Genomic DNA, 15571 nt, shown 5'->3' with positions numbered 1-15571 from the left:
GCATGTATCAGTGACTGTTTTAACATACATGTAGCGCCTGAGCATTAGCCCTGAGGTCAACATACCTACTAGTACACAACATATTATTAGGATTTCTGAATTGTGCAACTTGTTTTTGGCCATGAGACAGAGATGTGCCAGCCCACTTCTTGGTCAAAGTCTATAGGTGTCTAACCCTGCAACCTTGTTTCAAAGAAAAGCACAACTATGGAAATAAAATTGAGTATGAGAATGAGTAGGGAAATATTTACAAAGCACAAATCTGTACAGTGACAGTTAATTTGTTAGTGTATATATCTGATTAACTGGATCTCATTTCTTGGACAGTTGTGGCTGGATTTTCTGCTTAGACTTTCATAAAGTGGCCCAGTCCCCATGTCATGTCAAAAACAGAGACTATATCAAGCCTATATCAAATATATATCTGTATTCATGTTTTCACAGCAGAGGAGGTGACTGTCTTCCAACAGCAGACCCGGCTGGTCGACCCAACCTCCACCTGTGGATTATCTCTCCTAAGAAGTGTTTATGCTGTTCTGAGGATGTCATCTCCACGGAGAGCGGTAGTAGAAGGCAAAGAAAAGTGGGGACCTACCTTGGCATTCAGTCAGCGTCAGAATCCACAGGAGGACGGTGGTGACGGCCGCTCCAGTCCCTGCCATGGCTGTGACTGTCTGTCAGCCCGGACTGGAAAATCAATAAAAGGTAAATCTGTAACCAGCCCTCTCAAGGGCTGGTTTCAATGTCGTAATAATCTTGACTTTGATAAGAGGTGTGAGATGGTAACACAGCTGTGATTGACACACCTACACTCAAGTGCATTCTGGCCTGACTGGTTCGACTCCATTTTATAAGAAATACTCTGCTATGTTACTTGAGGGTATTGTAGCGGAGCTCAAAGAATAGTCAGAAAAGGACTCTCTAACTTCAGATCTTGAGAAACTGAGCGTATTCCCCCATGGGGGGGGGGGGGGGGGGGGGGGGGTGTTGTGAGAAGGAAAGAGATGTTTTAAGCATTATTTCTCTCTGAGGTAACTGTGTTGACCATTCTTTAGGTTTAAATCAAAGATATTTTCCTGCTCTTGAGTGGTTCAAAAAAGGCTTGTTTCAAGTGCAGGGTTTCGCTATGCTATAAGCGCGCCTCCCGGTCATTCAAATCATGATTACGTATTGGCTTGGGGACTGCGTTGGCCTCTCCGTTTGGTAAAATTTTAAATTGGTAATTTTGATTAAACATTGGGAGGTACGTCATTTTTTTCGAAGCCAACTAGCTTGTTAGATCATTTTATTTTCTGCCATTTTCTACTCTGTTGTTAAGTTGTTTTGTGCCTAGTTAGCCAGCTTGCTGCAGTACAGCTGCAAAGACATGTTGACATCTCGCACTGGGGAGGCTGTCTCCAGCTGTGGGAGGAGTTTGTGTTGTGATCAATAAACAGTGTCGCAGGATACCTCATTTATGCTGTGACCCCCTGCATTGTCAGAGGACTGGCTGTTTATAAACAGCCAGTCCTCTGATAACCCAGGCATTCACAACATAAATTATGGGTTAGCTCGTAAGCTAAAAGTGTTAAAATTTTCTTAATTTACTTAAGCTAGTCTGCTTCAGTCCCTAGTGGGCTGAGAATGACTCTCCCTTGCTTGCTGGTGTGGTCGCTAAAGGACACTGCTAGCTTGATAATTTATTACATGACATTACGTTTAGCAGACACTCTTATCCAGAGCGACTTCCAGCACAGTAGAATAGGGGTGTATCCATTCAAGTTGAACAAGCAAATCAGACCAGGCTAATAACACTCCCAGACCAGTGTGAGCATAACACCTTTCAAACAATACCACAAATTAACCTGTGCAACCTGACTCGACAAGGGAAATCAAGTATACTACCATCCATCAGCCACAGACAAAACAAATCTCGATAAAATAAACAGAAAGTACTACAAGTATGTTAGGGGGTGGGAAAGAAGTGTAACTGATGCATGTCTGAAGAGGTAAGTCTTCAGTCTCTGTTGGAAGATGGCCAGTGATTTTGCTGTCCTAACCCCTGTGGGGAGTCCATTCCACCACTGAGGGACGAGTACAGACAGGGGTCGTGTCTGAGAGGCGCGACCCTGTTGGGGTGGGACAGTCAGTTTCCCCACGGTAGACTGGGGCATAATAATAACGATATACAAATATATGAATATATGAAAATATACCCCTGTCCTACTATGCCAAGTTTAAAAATTTATAGACTATGAAAACGTTATGACTAAACACCGTCATTGACCACACTCTTCCTGCAACATCGCATCAGTTTATATGCATTCTATCATTCTAATGCACAACATAGGCTGCAGTAAAGAAATTCTATCGCCACAAAAAAACCACCTTCAGCATCAGTGTTTTAGTACTCGAATCCGAATCCCTCAATTTTTATTGTTCTTACTGATGTTTTTACAGGTAGTTATGCCAGGTGGAGGCATTGTGCTATATACATATTCATAAATCATATTTTATATGTACAATGGAGACAAGTTAACAGCCATATACACGTGAACAAATAATAAACCACATATCTAGCAGGAATATTTATAATAGAACCCATCTCTCCTGTATAAATAATGAAAAGTTATTACACTCTTTGCATAAGAGTGTTGAAGGAGGGTGGAAGAAATTGCACTTACCAATTTGGCTGACATAACCTCACACAAATTGAACAAGCAGTACTCCATAGCAAACCTGTCCACTGTTTATTTAATTCTTCTGTTTTTTTTTTCACCTTCCGTATGAACAGAATATGGACTCCATGCGTCATATCCAGGTCTCCCCCAGCTGAAAAGTGTCAGGGTGCAAGATATCCACTCTATTAATGTCATATAATTCTGTTGAAAAGCTCCACCCTAGATGTGATTTGCCTTTTAAAGTCCTAATCTAGATCATAGCATAAAATGAGGACCTACACTTACAGTAGACTCTACCAATACCTTATCGTGTGGTGTGCATGTCCTTTTTCTACTGTGTAATAATTTACTTCAGTTAAAAAACCCCTCCACAACAGATGTAGAACATATGATAGTGCTTACTGAAGAATAGTGGTGATTATTTAGTGATCATTATATCAATAGACTGATTAGTTTAGTAGAATTAGTATACACCAGGACAATGATGATTGTATTCTGTGTAGTTTTAGGTTGATCACAGAGTTACAACCTGTGACCTACATTCTAAGAGATGCTGCTATGTTGAACTAATGGATGTTGAACGTTGAACGTGGCACAAGGCCGTCCAAACGGAGAGGCCTATGATTTCGAGCACTCATATAGCTGTATTTCAGTATTAGGTCAGTCACTCCATATTTAAACATGTGGGAATGCATATATTACAACATATATCACAACCAAGATATCTTAGATCTTTGAGGCTTCTTACATTAAAAGTTCTGTTCTTGGGTGATATAGGGACTCTTTACCCGGTGGGACTTTCTCCCACTCTGCCTCCCATGTCAGTGTTTGTGAAAAAGAGGAGTCGGGTCAGTGTGTGCTCCCCTATCAGCCAAGGATACCCTTGAAGCAATGTTTTTCCAATTAGGCACCAGACTCTAGGCGATGCAAGGTCAGTGATAATCAAATATCTGTACAGCTTAGGTCATCAATTTCCCACTCTTTGTGATGCTATTAGATGTTCTTTGTGAAGAAGAGTTCCAGCACCCGCAGCACCAGCAGCACCCGCAGCAGAGACGAACTGGACCGTGAGAGGTTGATGAGTGTGTAAGGTGTAAGACACTAAGTGTGAACTTGCATGTAACATCTGAAACTCTGCAAAGCCTTGCTGTACTGAAGCTCATCAATAAACATCTTTTGCCTCTCCTTCAACCACGGTCCAGACTGAAGTTCTTTGTGTAACAGTCTATTAGTCAGCTTGCAAGTGCATCAATTTCACAGAAATTTCATACTAAAATATATCTCCAGTATATTTTTTCCATATATTTTATCATGTTGTAACTGCTGTATGTTATTTCTCACAGGCAGATTGTTTTACACTGAATATTACTGTGCAGGCCTTTGCCATGGATATCAGCCAATTAAAACACACAGAATTCTTTTCATTATTAACCTTCTAAGAACACAAGAAACTTGTCTCTGAGGTCTGCTTACTTGTTGAATGCCTTCTTGCTGTGAGTGAAACTTTTTGCCGTTCCACGTGCAGTCGGAGAGGTCCCGTGCTAGCTGAGACGTGCAGAGGACAGCTGTGTACAGGGTTATCTTTAGGGTCTCCATGATCTACAGCAGCAGGTGTGGGAGGAGCTCCTCACTGAATGGAGAGCTGCACTACACCATGTTGTCTGTCACCACCCTCTGACAGCCAGGTACACACACACACACACACACACACACACACACACACACGCACACACACACACACACACACACACACACACACACACACACGCACACACACACACACACTCAGAGCATGGAGAAACGCACACATACACACACACACACACACACACACACACAGACACACACAGACACACATGCACACACACACACTCAGAGCATGGAGACACACACACACACAGAGCATGGAGAAACACACACACACAGACACACACACGCACACACACACACACACACACGCGCACACACACACACACACACGCACACACTCTCTGAGCATTGAGAAACACACACACACACACACACACACACACACACACACAGACTCAGAGCATGGAGAATCTCACACACACACACACACACACACACACACACACACTCAGAGCATGAAGAAACGCACACACACACACACACACACACACACACACACACACACGCGCACACACACACACACACTCAGAGCATGGAGAAACGCACACACACACACACACACACAATGACCAAGCAATCATAATGTGAAATTTATTCATAAATAAAGCCACCATATTCCTTATCTTGCACTGCAGGTTTCCTGTTTGGACACGTTGCTGCAAAATGAACCCCAAATAATGCCATCAGAATTTACTTTAAAAGAAGACCTACACGAAACACATGACTGTGGTGAATAATCATACATCGTAATGTGCTGACTGGCTGGTGAACAAGGAGTTAGCACAGCATATCTGAGCTGACCAGCTGATTAACTCAGCTGCCATGAATATGATGAGAACTGAGCATGTGACATTAAAACGTGACATCGAGCCAAATTGACCTGAATTTTGAGCTATTGAACTGTTGGAGGTGCTTGGGAAAAAGTGTGTCTAGTTTTGCAATTTGTGTAAAAGTAATAAAAATGTGCAATTAGTTCATCTGTTTTGAGAATATGGACTTCAGTTTACAGAAATGTATCACATCTACTGAGAAAAACTGTAATACAAACTGACACAATCAAATTTAGCAATGCAAACTTAATGGTATTGCTTATTATGCAGCACAAATAGATTTCTGTGTGAAACACTCGTGAGCATTCCAGGACTGCCTGGTGGTGTCTGTGATAGCCTGTTTCAGTCATAACTGACCTGATGTTCCTGTTACTGCCGTGACTGCATACAAAAACCCTCTCAGAATGCGAAACCACATCAGCCTTCACAGGCACTGAAGACCAAAGCGACCAATCAGAGCCCTGAGATGTGTAGGTTCTCGGGGTCAGACATGAGTCAGTGGTGTGGAAGGCAGCTGGAGGGAGGGATCTGTGGACAGTGTGATTAGATATGCTGAGAGGAAAATGTGTAGGTCAGAGAAGGCCCTCTGCTGGCAGGAACAGGTCTTGCTTGATCTCTGTCAGCGGGCCTGCCTCAGTTTTACCTCTGACACCTTGTGCCTTTCTCTCCTCCAGCCTCTTTTTGAAAACACCCGGGAGTCCAGCACAGGATATGACATCATCAAAACAAGAGGAAGGGCATCCTAGTCTTGGCCTCAGAGAACAGCTCCCACCCAAGTCACTTGACCCAGGAGAACTTCCTGTTGGTTCATTCCCAAAACACACCACAAGGCACTTTGTGTCCACTGTAATTCTTTGGGGTGTCTTCTGTGCCCAACAGCTGAGCCAGAGTCAGCTTGCCTAATCCTAATCCTAACCTCTACCATTACATGAAAGAGGCCAAAACTGATCCAGGGTCACTGCTTGGAGCCTCTGTGTGAGTGAAGCCTCCAGTCTGTCTGTGTGTGTGTGTGTGTGTGTGTTGCGTGCGGCTCGGTGCTGTCAGCCGTGAGTCCAGTGGAGCCTCTCGCACCCTCTTGCTTAAGTGTGCTCCTCGTTATGCTCTCTGGTTAAATGACTTCTCTCTGATGGGGTTCCATTTTCTGCTTTATCTGTGGAGACAGAGAAAGGAGAGTTAGAGAGGCTAACTTGTAATTTGTAGCACTATCTCTTACGTCGTATTTGTATCACATTTTTGCCTAGGTAGTATAGCAGCACCTTATTGTCCCAGTGACTGTATTTGATATGTAACCTCAGATCAGATTAGTTCTGTCTCGCTACACTGACCTTGCGCTCAGCTTCAGCACTATCTGCATTATATGACCTTTACACATCTTGCCCGTGTGCCTGTTGTTTGCCCACTATATGCACTTTTGTACATCGCTTTGGATAAACGTGTCTGCTAAATGAATAAATGTAAATGTAAATGTAAACTTTTAAGCCTTCTTTATTCAAAATCCTTTAAAGAACAAGCAAATATAAACTCTTCTCAGCAGCGCAGATACGGATGCTGACAGTGTTAAAGATTTTCCAGTCTAAACTAGTATGTAGATATGCAGCATTGGTCATGGGTTTAGATACATTCCCTTGCGGTGTGTAGTATGTGGATGTGCGTCATCGGTCATGCATTCCGCTCTGAGTGTGTAGTGTGAAGATGCACTGTGTTAGTCATGCGTTGCATGTGAGTCTGTGTGTGCTGTGGTGTTTCTGTGAGTGTGTGGCGTTTCTGTGAGTGTGTGGTGTTTCTGTGAGTGCGTGGTGTTTCTGTGCATGCTGTGGCGTTTCTGTGAGTGCGTGGTGTTTCTGTGAGTGTGTGGTGTTTCTGTGAGTGCTGTGGCATTTCTGTGAGTGTGTGGTGTTTCTGTGCATGCTGTGGCATTTCTGTGAGTGCGTGGTGTTTCTGTGAGTGTGTGGCGTTTCTGTGAGTGCTGTGGCGTTTCTGTGAGTGTGTGGTGTTTCTGTGAGTGTGTGGCATTTCTGTGAGTGTGTGGTGTTTCTGTGAGTGTGTGGTGTTTCTGTGAGTGTGTGGTGTTTCTGTGTGTGTGTGGCGTTTCTGTGAGTGCTGTGGTGTTTCTGTGAGTGCTGTGGTGTTTCTGTGAGTGCGTGGTGTTTCTGTGAGTGTGTGGCGTTTCTGTGAGTGCTGTGGTGTTTCTGTGAGTGCTGTGGTGTTTCTGTGAGTGCGTGGTGTTTCTGTGAGTGTGTGGTGTTTCTGTGAGTGCTGTGGCATTTCTGTGAGTGTGTGGCGTTTCTGTGAGTGCGTGGTGTTTCTGTGAGTGTGTGGTGTTTCTGTGAGTGTGTGGTGTTTCTGTGAGTGTGTGGTGTTTCTGTGCATGCTGTGGCGTTTCTGTGCATGCTGTGGCGTTTCTGTGAGTGCGTGGTGTTTCTGTGAGTGTGTGGTGTTTCTGTGAGTGTGTGGTGTTTCTGTGAACGCTGTGGTCTTTCTTACCCTTTGCGGTTTCCACTGCCTCCAGCTCTGTGGCTTCCTCAGTGGGTTTCCCGGCTGCTGAGTGCTCACCTGGGCAACAGAAAGACGTGTGTGTTATTATGGGATAGCACCCTCGCGCTCACACGCACATGCACTGAGTGTGTGCACCAGTGCAGGGCTACAGCTTTCACTTCCAGGCAACATTATGACATAATATGGAGACGCCAGTTCTGATTGGTCAGTATGTGATACTTGTAATGCCCTCCCAATATGCTAGCGCCACCCTTTAGTTAGCAGTAAGTGTGTAGTATTGCAATGTGTTTTGGATTCTGTGAGTTAGTGACTGTAATGTATGGTAGTGTGTGCATTTGGCTTCCCTTTGTTTCTAGGCTGTCTAGTTTCAGGTTAGCACAAGTTTCACTTTAATAAGGCTTGAACAGTGTTACGCTCACACTCACTGGTCTGGGAGTGTTGTTAGCCTGGTCTGACACTGCTGCTCATTCAGCTTGAATGGAAGTTGGTCTGGTTAAAAGCATCTGCTAAATGCATGTAATGCAATGTAATGTAGAGCTGAAGCCAGGTTGGTACAGATTGGTAAGCATTTTTTAAATATTTGTATTATTTTTAATGAGTGTAATTTTGTCTGTTTAAATGATTTGTCCTCCTGTTTTACCTCTGACTCTACCGCACAGCGCCAGGGCAGCCACAAGGAGAACCAGAGCGGCGATCACCACGGCAACGATCCACAGCCTCGAGGGCCCGTCCATCAGAGACCTGCCAACTGCAGGAGACACATGTTACTGCAGAGTGACCTTACTCCTGGGCTACTCCTGGGTTACTCACGGACCTCCCCTGCGGAGGCCCCACCCGCGTGCTCGTACCTGCCGCAGCGGTGATGTTGACGCAGGTGTGGACCACGTGGCGGCTCCGAGGGCCGGAGAACACGCAGGTGTATGTCCCCGCGTGTTCCGCGCTCTGAGGGCCCTGGATGCGCAGCGACCCGTCTCCTGCCCGGGCGCGGTCCGGGTCCACCCGGGCACGCCCCGCCCAGCGGTTAGAGGTGAGCTGGGTCTGGCTGTGGAAGGCGAGGATGAGTGTGGGCTCGTCCGCCCTGGTGAAGGTCCAGGTGAGGGTGAAGTTTTGGAGGCCGCTGGGAGCGAGGCACGGGATGGTGAGCTCTCGGCCCTCCTCACTGACAATCTCTGTACATGCAGGAAGAGGTCAAAAACACAATTTCAGGATTAAGGGGATTTTGTGTGTGTAACACAGATCTGTGAGTTACAGCACTGCAATGCCAGCCTACAGCATCAGAGAACCCTGGTCTCTGGAATGAATCCTTTGTTAGCTTTCATAGCTACACATTGCAAAGCCCAATATACAGGAGGAATGCTAATTTCATGCAGGCCCGTTAGCACATACAGTTGCTTCAGAAAATATGCAGACACCTTCACTTTTTGCACACTTTGTTGTGTTATAGATTTTATCTACAATGGATTAAATGTATACTTTTGGCCATCAATCTACACGCCACAACCCATCATATCAAAGCAAAAACAAAGTTTTTTGCAAATTTACTAAAACTGAAAAACTAAAATATCTCATTTACATAAATATTCAGACCCTTTGCTGTGGCATTCCAAATTGAGCTGAAGTGCATTATGTTTGCTTGGACTATCCTTCAGATCTCTGATTGGAGTGCACCTGTGGCAAATTGAATTGATTGGACATGACTCAGAAAGGCACACACTTGTGGATATAAGGTCTCATAATTCACGGTACAAACCAAGCCATGACGTCCAAGGAACTTTCCGTAGACCTCCAAAAGCAAAATGTGTCAATAGATCTGGACAAGGGCATAAAACCATTTCTAAAGCTTTAAAGGTCCCCAGGAGCACAGTGGGCTCCATAATTGTGAAATGGAAGAAATTTGGAACCACCAGGACTCTTCCTAGTGCTGGCTGTTTGGCCAAACTCAGTAACCAGGCAAGAGGGGACTTAGGGAGGTGACCAAGAACCCAATGGCCAGTCTAACAGAGCTTCAGAAGTCCTCTGCAGAGAAGGGAGAACCTACTGGCAAGACAACCATCTCAGAAGCACTCTGTCGATCAGCCCTAAATGGAAGCCACTCCTTAAAGGCATATGACAATCCTACCTGGAGTTTGCCAAGTAATACTGAAAGGAATCTGAAGGCATGAGGAAAAAGATTCTCTGGTCTGACGAGGCAGAAATGTAACTCTTTGGGCTAAACTCCAAGGGCTACGTCTGGTGAAAATCAGGTTCTGCTCACCATCTGGCTAATGTCATTCCTACGGTGAAGCATGGTGGTGACAGCAGCAAGCTCTGGGGACAGGGACACTGGTCAGAATTGAGGGAAGGAGGAATGCAGTCAAATACAGAGAGGTCCCTGAAGGAAAGCTGCTCCAGGGTGCAAGCAACCTCAGACTGGGGCGAAGGTTCACCTTTCAACTTGCCTTTCAAAGGCAACACTGGAGCGGCTTCAGGAGAAGTCTCTGAATGTCCTTGAGTGGCCCAGCCTTAGAACAGTGTTTCTCAACCCTCTCCTGGAGTACCCCCTGCCCTGCATGTTTTAGATCTCTCCCTGCTCCAACACAGCTGATTCAAATGATCAGTTTGTTATTAAGCAGCTTCAGGAGTTCATAAAGAGTTGATCATTTGAATCGGCTGTGTTGGAGCAGAGAGAGATCTAAAACATGCAAGGCAGGGGGTACTCCAGGAGAGGGTTGAGAAACACTGCCTTAGAACACTAATTCTCAATCCTGCTCCTGGGCCCCCCTGCTCCGCACATTTTCCATCTTTCCCTGCTCTACCTACTTGACTGAACTCATCAGTGGCACTTTTGATTAGCTGAGCATGCCTGATTTAATGAAGAGCATGTTAATCACATTAATTTCAATCAGGTGTGTTTGGAGCAAGATAGAAGATATGCAGGACAGGGGGGCTCCGGGAGTAGGATTGAGAAGCACTGCCTTAGAGCATCTGTGGAGAGGTGTGAAGATGACAGTTCACAGTCACTCCCCATCCATTCCGACTGAGCCTGAGAGGATCTGCCAGGAAGAATGGGAGAAACTGCCCAAATCCAGGTGTGCAAACCTTGTAGAAACTGCTTGCTGCCAAAGGTGCTCATACAAAGTACTGAATAAAGGGCCTGAATACTTACATAAATGACATCCCATTTTTTGATAATTAATAAATTTTAGAGTGTATAACACAACTAAGTGTGCAAAAATCTCTCTCAGATAGACAGTGTGTTTGGTACCTCTCTCTCAGATAGGTGTTTGGTACCTCTCTCTCAGACAGTGTGTTTGGTACCTCTCTCTCAGACAGTGTGTTTGGTACCTCTCTCTCAGATAGACAGTGTGTTTGGTACCTCTCTCTGAGATAGTGTGTTTGGTACCTCTCTCTCAGATAGACAGTGTGTTTGGTACCTCTCTCTCAGACAGTGTGTTTGGTACCTCTCTCAGACAGTGTGTTTGGTACCTCTCTCTGAGATAGTGTGTTTGGTACTTCTCTCTCAGATAGACAGTGTGTTTGGTACCTCTCTCTCAGATAGACAGTGTGTTTGGTACCTCTTTCCCTCAGCGAGGCTCTCCAGCTCTGTGTGTCGTAGGAGGAGTTGACGGTGCAGAAGTAGGTGTAGTCAGAGAGGCCTCCCGGTCTCCTCAGCTTGCTCTCCACAGAATACAGGCCGTTCTTCTCGGGCATCTTGCGTGTGGTGGGTTTCAGGGCATCTGGGGGTGCGGGGGGGTCAGTGGACCACCACACGTGTGGGGCAGGGTAGACGTCCCGGGACGAGCAGCTCACCTCCTCGTAACCACTCAGCCTGTTCATCTTCAGAGTCAGAGAGCGGACAGGAGCTGAAACACCACACACGCACAGCAAGAGTCACAGATTAGGAGTCACAGTAACAGTGGGAGTCACAGATGAGGAGTCACAGTAATGGATAGCGGGAGTCACAGATTAGGAGTCACAGTAACAGCGCGAGTCACAGATTAGGAGTCATAGTAACAGCAGGAGTCACAGATGTGGAGTCACAGTAATGGATAGCAGGAGTCACAGATTAGGAGTCACAGTAACAGCGTGAGTCACAGATTAGGTGTCACAGTAACAGTGCGAGTCACAGATTAGGAGTCATAGTAACAGCAGGAGTCACAGATGTGGAGTCACAGAAAAGCATGGTGTGTCCAGTAAACTGCACGTGTTCAGTGTATTGCGTATATTCAGTGTGCTCATTATGCGGTTTGTGTTTGGTGTGTTCAGAGTGCTCATTATGCGGTTTGTGTTTGGTGTGTTCAGAGTGCTCATTATGAGGTTTGTGTTTGGTGTGTTCAGAGTGCTCATTATGAGGTTTGTGTTTGGTGTGTTCAGAGTGCTCATTATGCGGTTTGTGTTTGGTGTGTTCAGAGTGCTCATTATGCGGTTTGTGTTTGGTGTGTTCAGAGTGCTCATTATGCGGTTTGTGTTTGGTGTGTTCAGAGTGCTCATTATGAGGTTTGTGTTTGGTGTGCTCGGAGTGTTCAGTGAGCTCAGTTCGGAGGCCATGAGACGCCGTGCAGCCGGGTCGCACCTTCCACCTTGACGATGACGAAGGCGTCCTGGTCGCCCTGCGCGGTGTGGACGTGGCACCTGTAGCGGCCCCTGTCCTGCGTGTTACACAGCCTCAGCAGGAGGGAGGCGTTGCCGAGGGTGACCTGCTCGGGGAACAGAGCCGTCCGGCCCTGGAAGTGCGGGTCCTGCCGCTCCAGCAGGTCAGCACCCCGCTGGAAGCCGTGCACCGGGACCTCCTGCCTGGACCAGCGAATCAGCTCCTCCCCTGAGGGCTTGAAGGCGCAGGGCAGCAGGCAGTCCTCGGAGAAGAGGCAGGTCACACGCACGTCTGTGCAGGAAGAGCAGCCGTATCAGGCCTGGCAGCAAACACACTCCACCCCCACCTGAGCCCCACGTGACGTCAGAGGGGCCGCACCGGAGCTATCCGCTTTCAGGGAGAATAAATTCTGCCATTGATCGCCTGAATAATAGGATTAGATCTTTTTCCTTGTTCTGCTGAAATGTCAACATGCACACAGCCGGTTGTGTCACTTGTCATTACAACACATCAGGGCTGCGTCTGCAGGCTGGTGTGGTAGCAATTACAATGAGAATGACAATGACAATGAGTAGCAGGACTGCAGCACCTTTCACACAAGGATATCAAAGCCCTTTAAACAGAAGGGTTTCTTTACCTCATCTGCCAGCTATGTCCTGCCTTTCCACTCGATATACAGGGCAGCTATTTTTACCCTGCAGTGCCCAGCACGCTCCAGCTGCTGTAGATTCGCTACTGACACCAAAGCAGGCAAAAAGAAGCAGGCTGGACCTCTGCCTCATCCAGCAGCCCCCTTAACAAAACCAGCCCTGACATCTGTAAACTCCACCCAGAGTCAAAGGCTCAGTTTGAGGAAGGCACCTCCTGCACTTTCACAGTTTCCCCATCGCTCCACAGAGGCACTGGTTTTCTGCTCGGTTCAGGCATGAGAGCGCCCCCTACTGGTCTGCCAGCATCGGTGTCAGCAGCATCCTGTTTTTCAATGAGGTGACTTGTTGAAGACTTGCTCTGTCAAGCCTGGCCCTATGAAGCCTCCACTCTGTGGCAAGGGGAGGTCAAAGGGTGGGTCAGCTGTAGGCGCAGGATAACCACCTCTCCCTCACTGTTGGAGGGATGCTGTAGGTGGCCCTGTTGCGCCCAAGTCTTGCTGACTGTTTTGGTTTTGGTGTTGGTGTAGCTGAGCTCGCAGCTGAGTGGAAAACAATTTGGTAATAAATGAAACATTTTCCACTGCTGCAGGCGCTGGGGTCAGCCGCTGGCCGTGTGTCAGTCTGCACCCCGATGCAGGTGCACTTGCAGGAAGCCAGCAAGGTGAGGTAATAGCAGCGAGACCTTACCGTTGCACCCGTGACTGAGACAGTCCACCTCCAGTTCTCCTTAACAGCCTAGCTGTGCGAACAGAGTTGTTATGGTGGAAATTAGCAATCACCAGAAGTTGGAGTCGATATGGAGTGCGCTATAAATTATGAATAATTTAATTCCAGGCATCACTGCATGTGTGCTCAGAGGCAGCCTTTTCATTTAATATTTTTTTTAGTGAGGTGCTTATAACCTGTGGAAATACACAGTCCCCTCAACAGACCACAAGTCCCATAAATACACCGCATTACTGAACTGCAGCCATCATGAGCAGAACTATCTCCCCCTGATCTGGAGTTAGTGCAGATGCAAGCAGAAACTGGACTAACTGGTCTGAAGACAGTCCAGACATGAACAGAACCGGGCACCGCTGATCTTGAGCCAGTCCAAACGCTCCCAGTCAACCAATCAAACAGGATCCCAGGCGTCCCCATCTTACATCACGTTACGTTATCATCAATTAGCAGACGTTTATCAGTTTGTCATTTAGCAGTCATTTATCCAGGGCGATATGGATCAGTAAATGGATATTTACTGAAGCAGTTGTGGGTTTAGCACTTTTCCCAAAGTGTACAACAGCAGTGCCACAATGGGGAATGTTACCAACAGCCTTTCAGTTACAAGCCCTGCTCCTTAACCACGACACCACACTGCTGCGCTGCCATCCCTAACTGATCCCTAACTGATCCAGTTATGAGAATGATGTGCTGGGCTTCCTGAGTGATCAAATCACTGATCAAACATCCTTTTTGCACAGATTAACACACAAACACACACAGACATGCACATACACAGAGACAGACAGACACACACACATACACACACACGCACACACAGAGATGCATAAAGGGAAGCAACTTTCCAAAATGACATTGCCTAAAAGGCGTGTAACGGCATGCAAGCCACATCACTGTTTGGTATGTAGATTTAAGTCTGCGACCACACGCACGCTCCTACTCGGCTGGGTGAATAAGAAAGGAATAAAGAAATAAGGTGTTTCTTTACCTGGAATTTTACACTGTACCGCTGCAATAATCCAGAGCAGAGCGCAGAGCGGAACAGGAGTGCCTGCCATGGCGATCTCTCTCACAGTGACACGCCAAGGGCAAGCTGACTGAAAACATCGTTACGGGCAATTAGACACGCATTTCTGTGAAACAGAGTGCTGTGTGTGTGTGTTTGGTGCGGGTCAGAGTCCTGTCAGAGCCACCGCTGCTCGGCCCGCTCCTGCTTCCTGCTCTCTGCGGGTATGTGCTGGTGTCATTAACGCAGGTGAGGCGTGTGGAGGTGCTCTCAATAGACAGGAGAGCTACTAATCCCCCATCCTTAACAGAGTCTGTAATCAAAACACCGCAGAGCCAGCTCTCTATCTGGGAGATCAAATCTTGCCACAGTGGAGACTCACAAACTGTAACGGAGAGAAAAGGATTTCCGAGAGCTGCTCGCAGATCTGGGTCAGATCTGTTACAAATCTTCTCAGTCCTGTAACAAAGCTCTTCAGTCCTGTTACAAATGTGTTTAGTTCTGTCGCAGATCTGATAAGCCCTTCTACAGATCTGCTTCTGTTACAGATTAGCTAAGCTCGCTGTAGCATTTTCACACAACTGGAGTGGTGTTACAGAGACGTGTGACAGCAGAGAAACAGCTACTTTAAAGCAGATGTGAAACGTTAACTGTTTCAACTCTTGATAACACAAACTTACACCAAACAGTTTTAAACAGAAACATCAAATATCAAACACCTTAACAGACAGACAAACCCCTGAAATGACCTGAGAGCAAAAAAGTGCTTTTATAGATCACATCAAATCACAAGAGTTCACATAAGTGCTTCATTCTGTAAAGGTCTTTCTACACGGTAACATTAAATACCTGAGATCAGTTAGAATCGGCTGTATATATTCAGCGAAGTTAGAATTTAATTCCCTTAAGGCTGTAAGGAGAAGAGGAGAGAGACACTCACGTGTGCGTCCTCTACTGATCGGTTCGGAAGAGCAGTTCCTCCC

General features: G+C 46.5%; 1 protein-coding gene across 4 annotated transcripts; it reads right to left on the bottom strand.

Moving 5' to 3' along the window:
* Window positions 1–4923: 4923 nt before the first annotated feature.
* Window positions 4924–15571, bottom strand: hhla2b.1 (HERV-H LTR-associating 2b, tandem duplicate 1). Of its 4 annotated transcripts, none has more exons than XM_036515552.1 (8): window positions 15529–15571; window positions 14571–14679; window positions 12189–12497; window positions 11191–11478; window positions 8485–8805; window positions 8277–8384; window positions 7625–7693; window positions 4924–6290 (listed from the first exon to the last, which is right to left on the bottom strand). In XM_036515552.1, exons 2-8 carry the CDS (start codon window positions 14638–14640, stop codon window positions 6220–6222), a joined length of 1236 nt encoding a protein of 411 aa, XP_036371445.1. In that variant the 5' UTR covers window positions 14641–14679; window positions 15529–15571; the 3' UTR covers window positions 4924–6219. The 4 variants fall into 4 exon arrangements, with proteins under 4 accessions (XP_036371445.1, XP_036371463.1, XP_036371454.1 ...); XM_036515570.1 differs by having other exon boundaries at window positions 14571–14675; window positions 15529–15550; XM_036515561.1 differs by lacking the exon at window positions 15529–15571 and adding an exon at window positions 15438–15522.

This window comes from Megalops cyprinoides, chromosome 2 (assembly GCF_013368585.1).
Source record: "Megalops cyprinoides isolate fMegCyp1 chromosome 2, fMegCyp1.pri, whole genome shotgun sequence".
In the NCBI taxonomy this organism is placed as follows: Eukaryota; Metazoa; Chordata; class Actinopteri; order Elopiformes; family Megalopidae; genus Megalops; species Megalops cyprinoides.
This window is presented reverse-complemented; position numbering and strand designations above follow the sequence as displayed.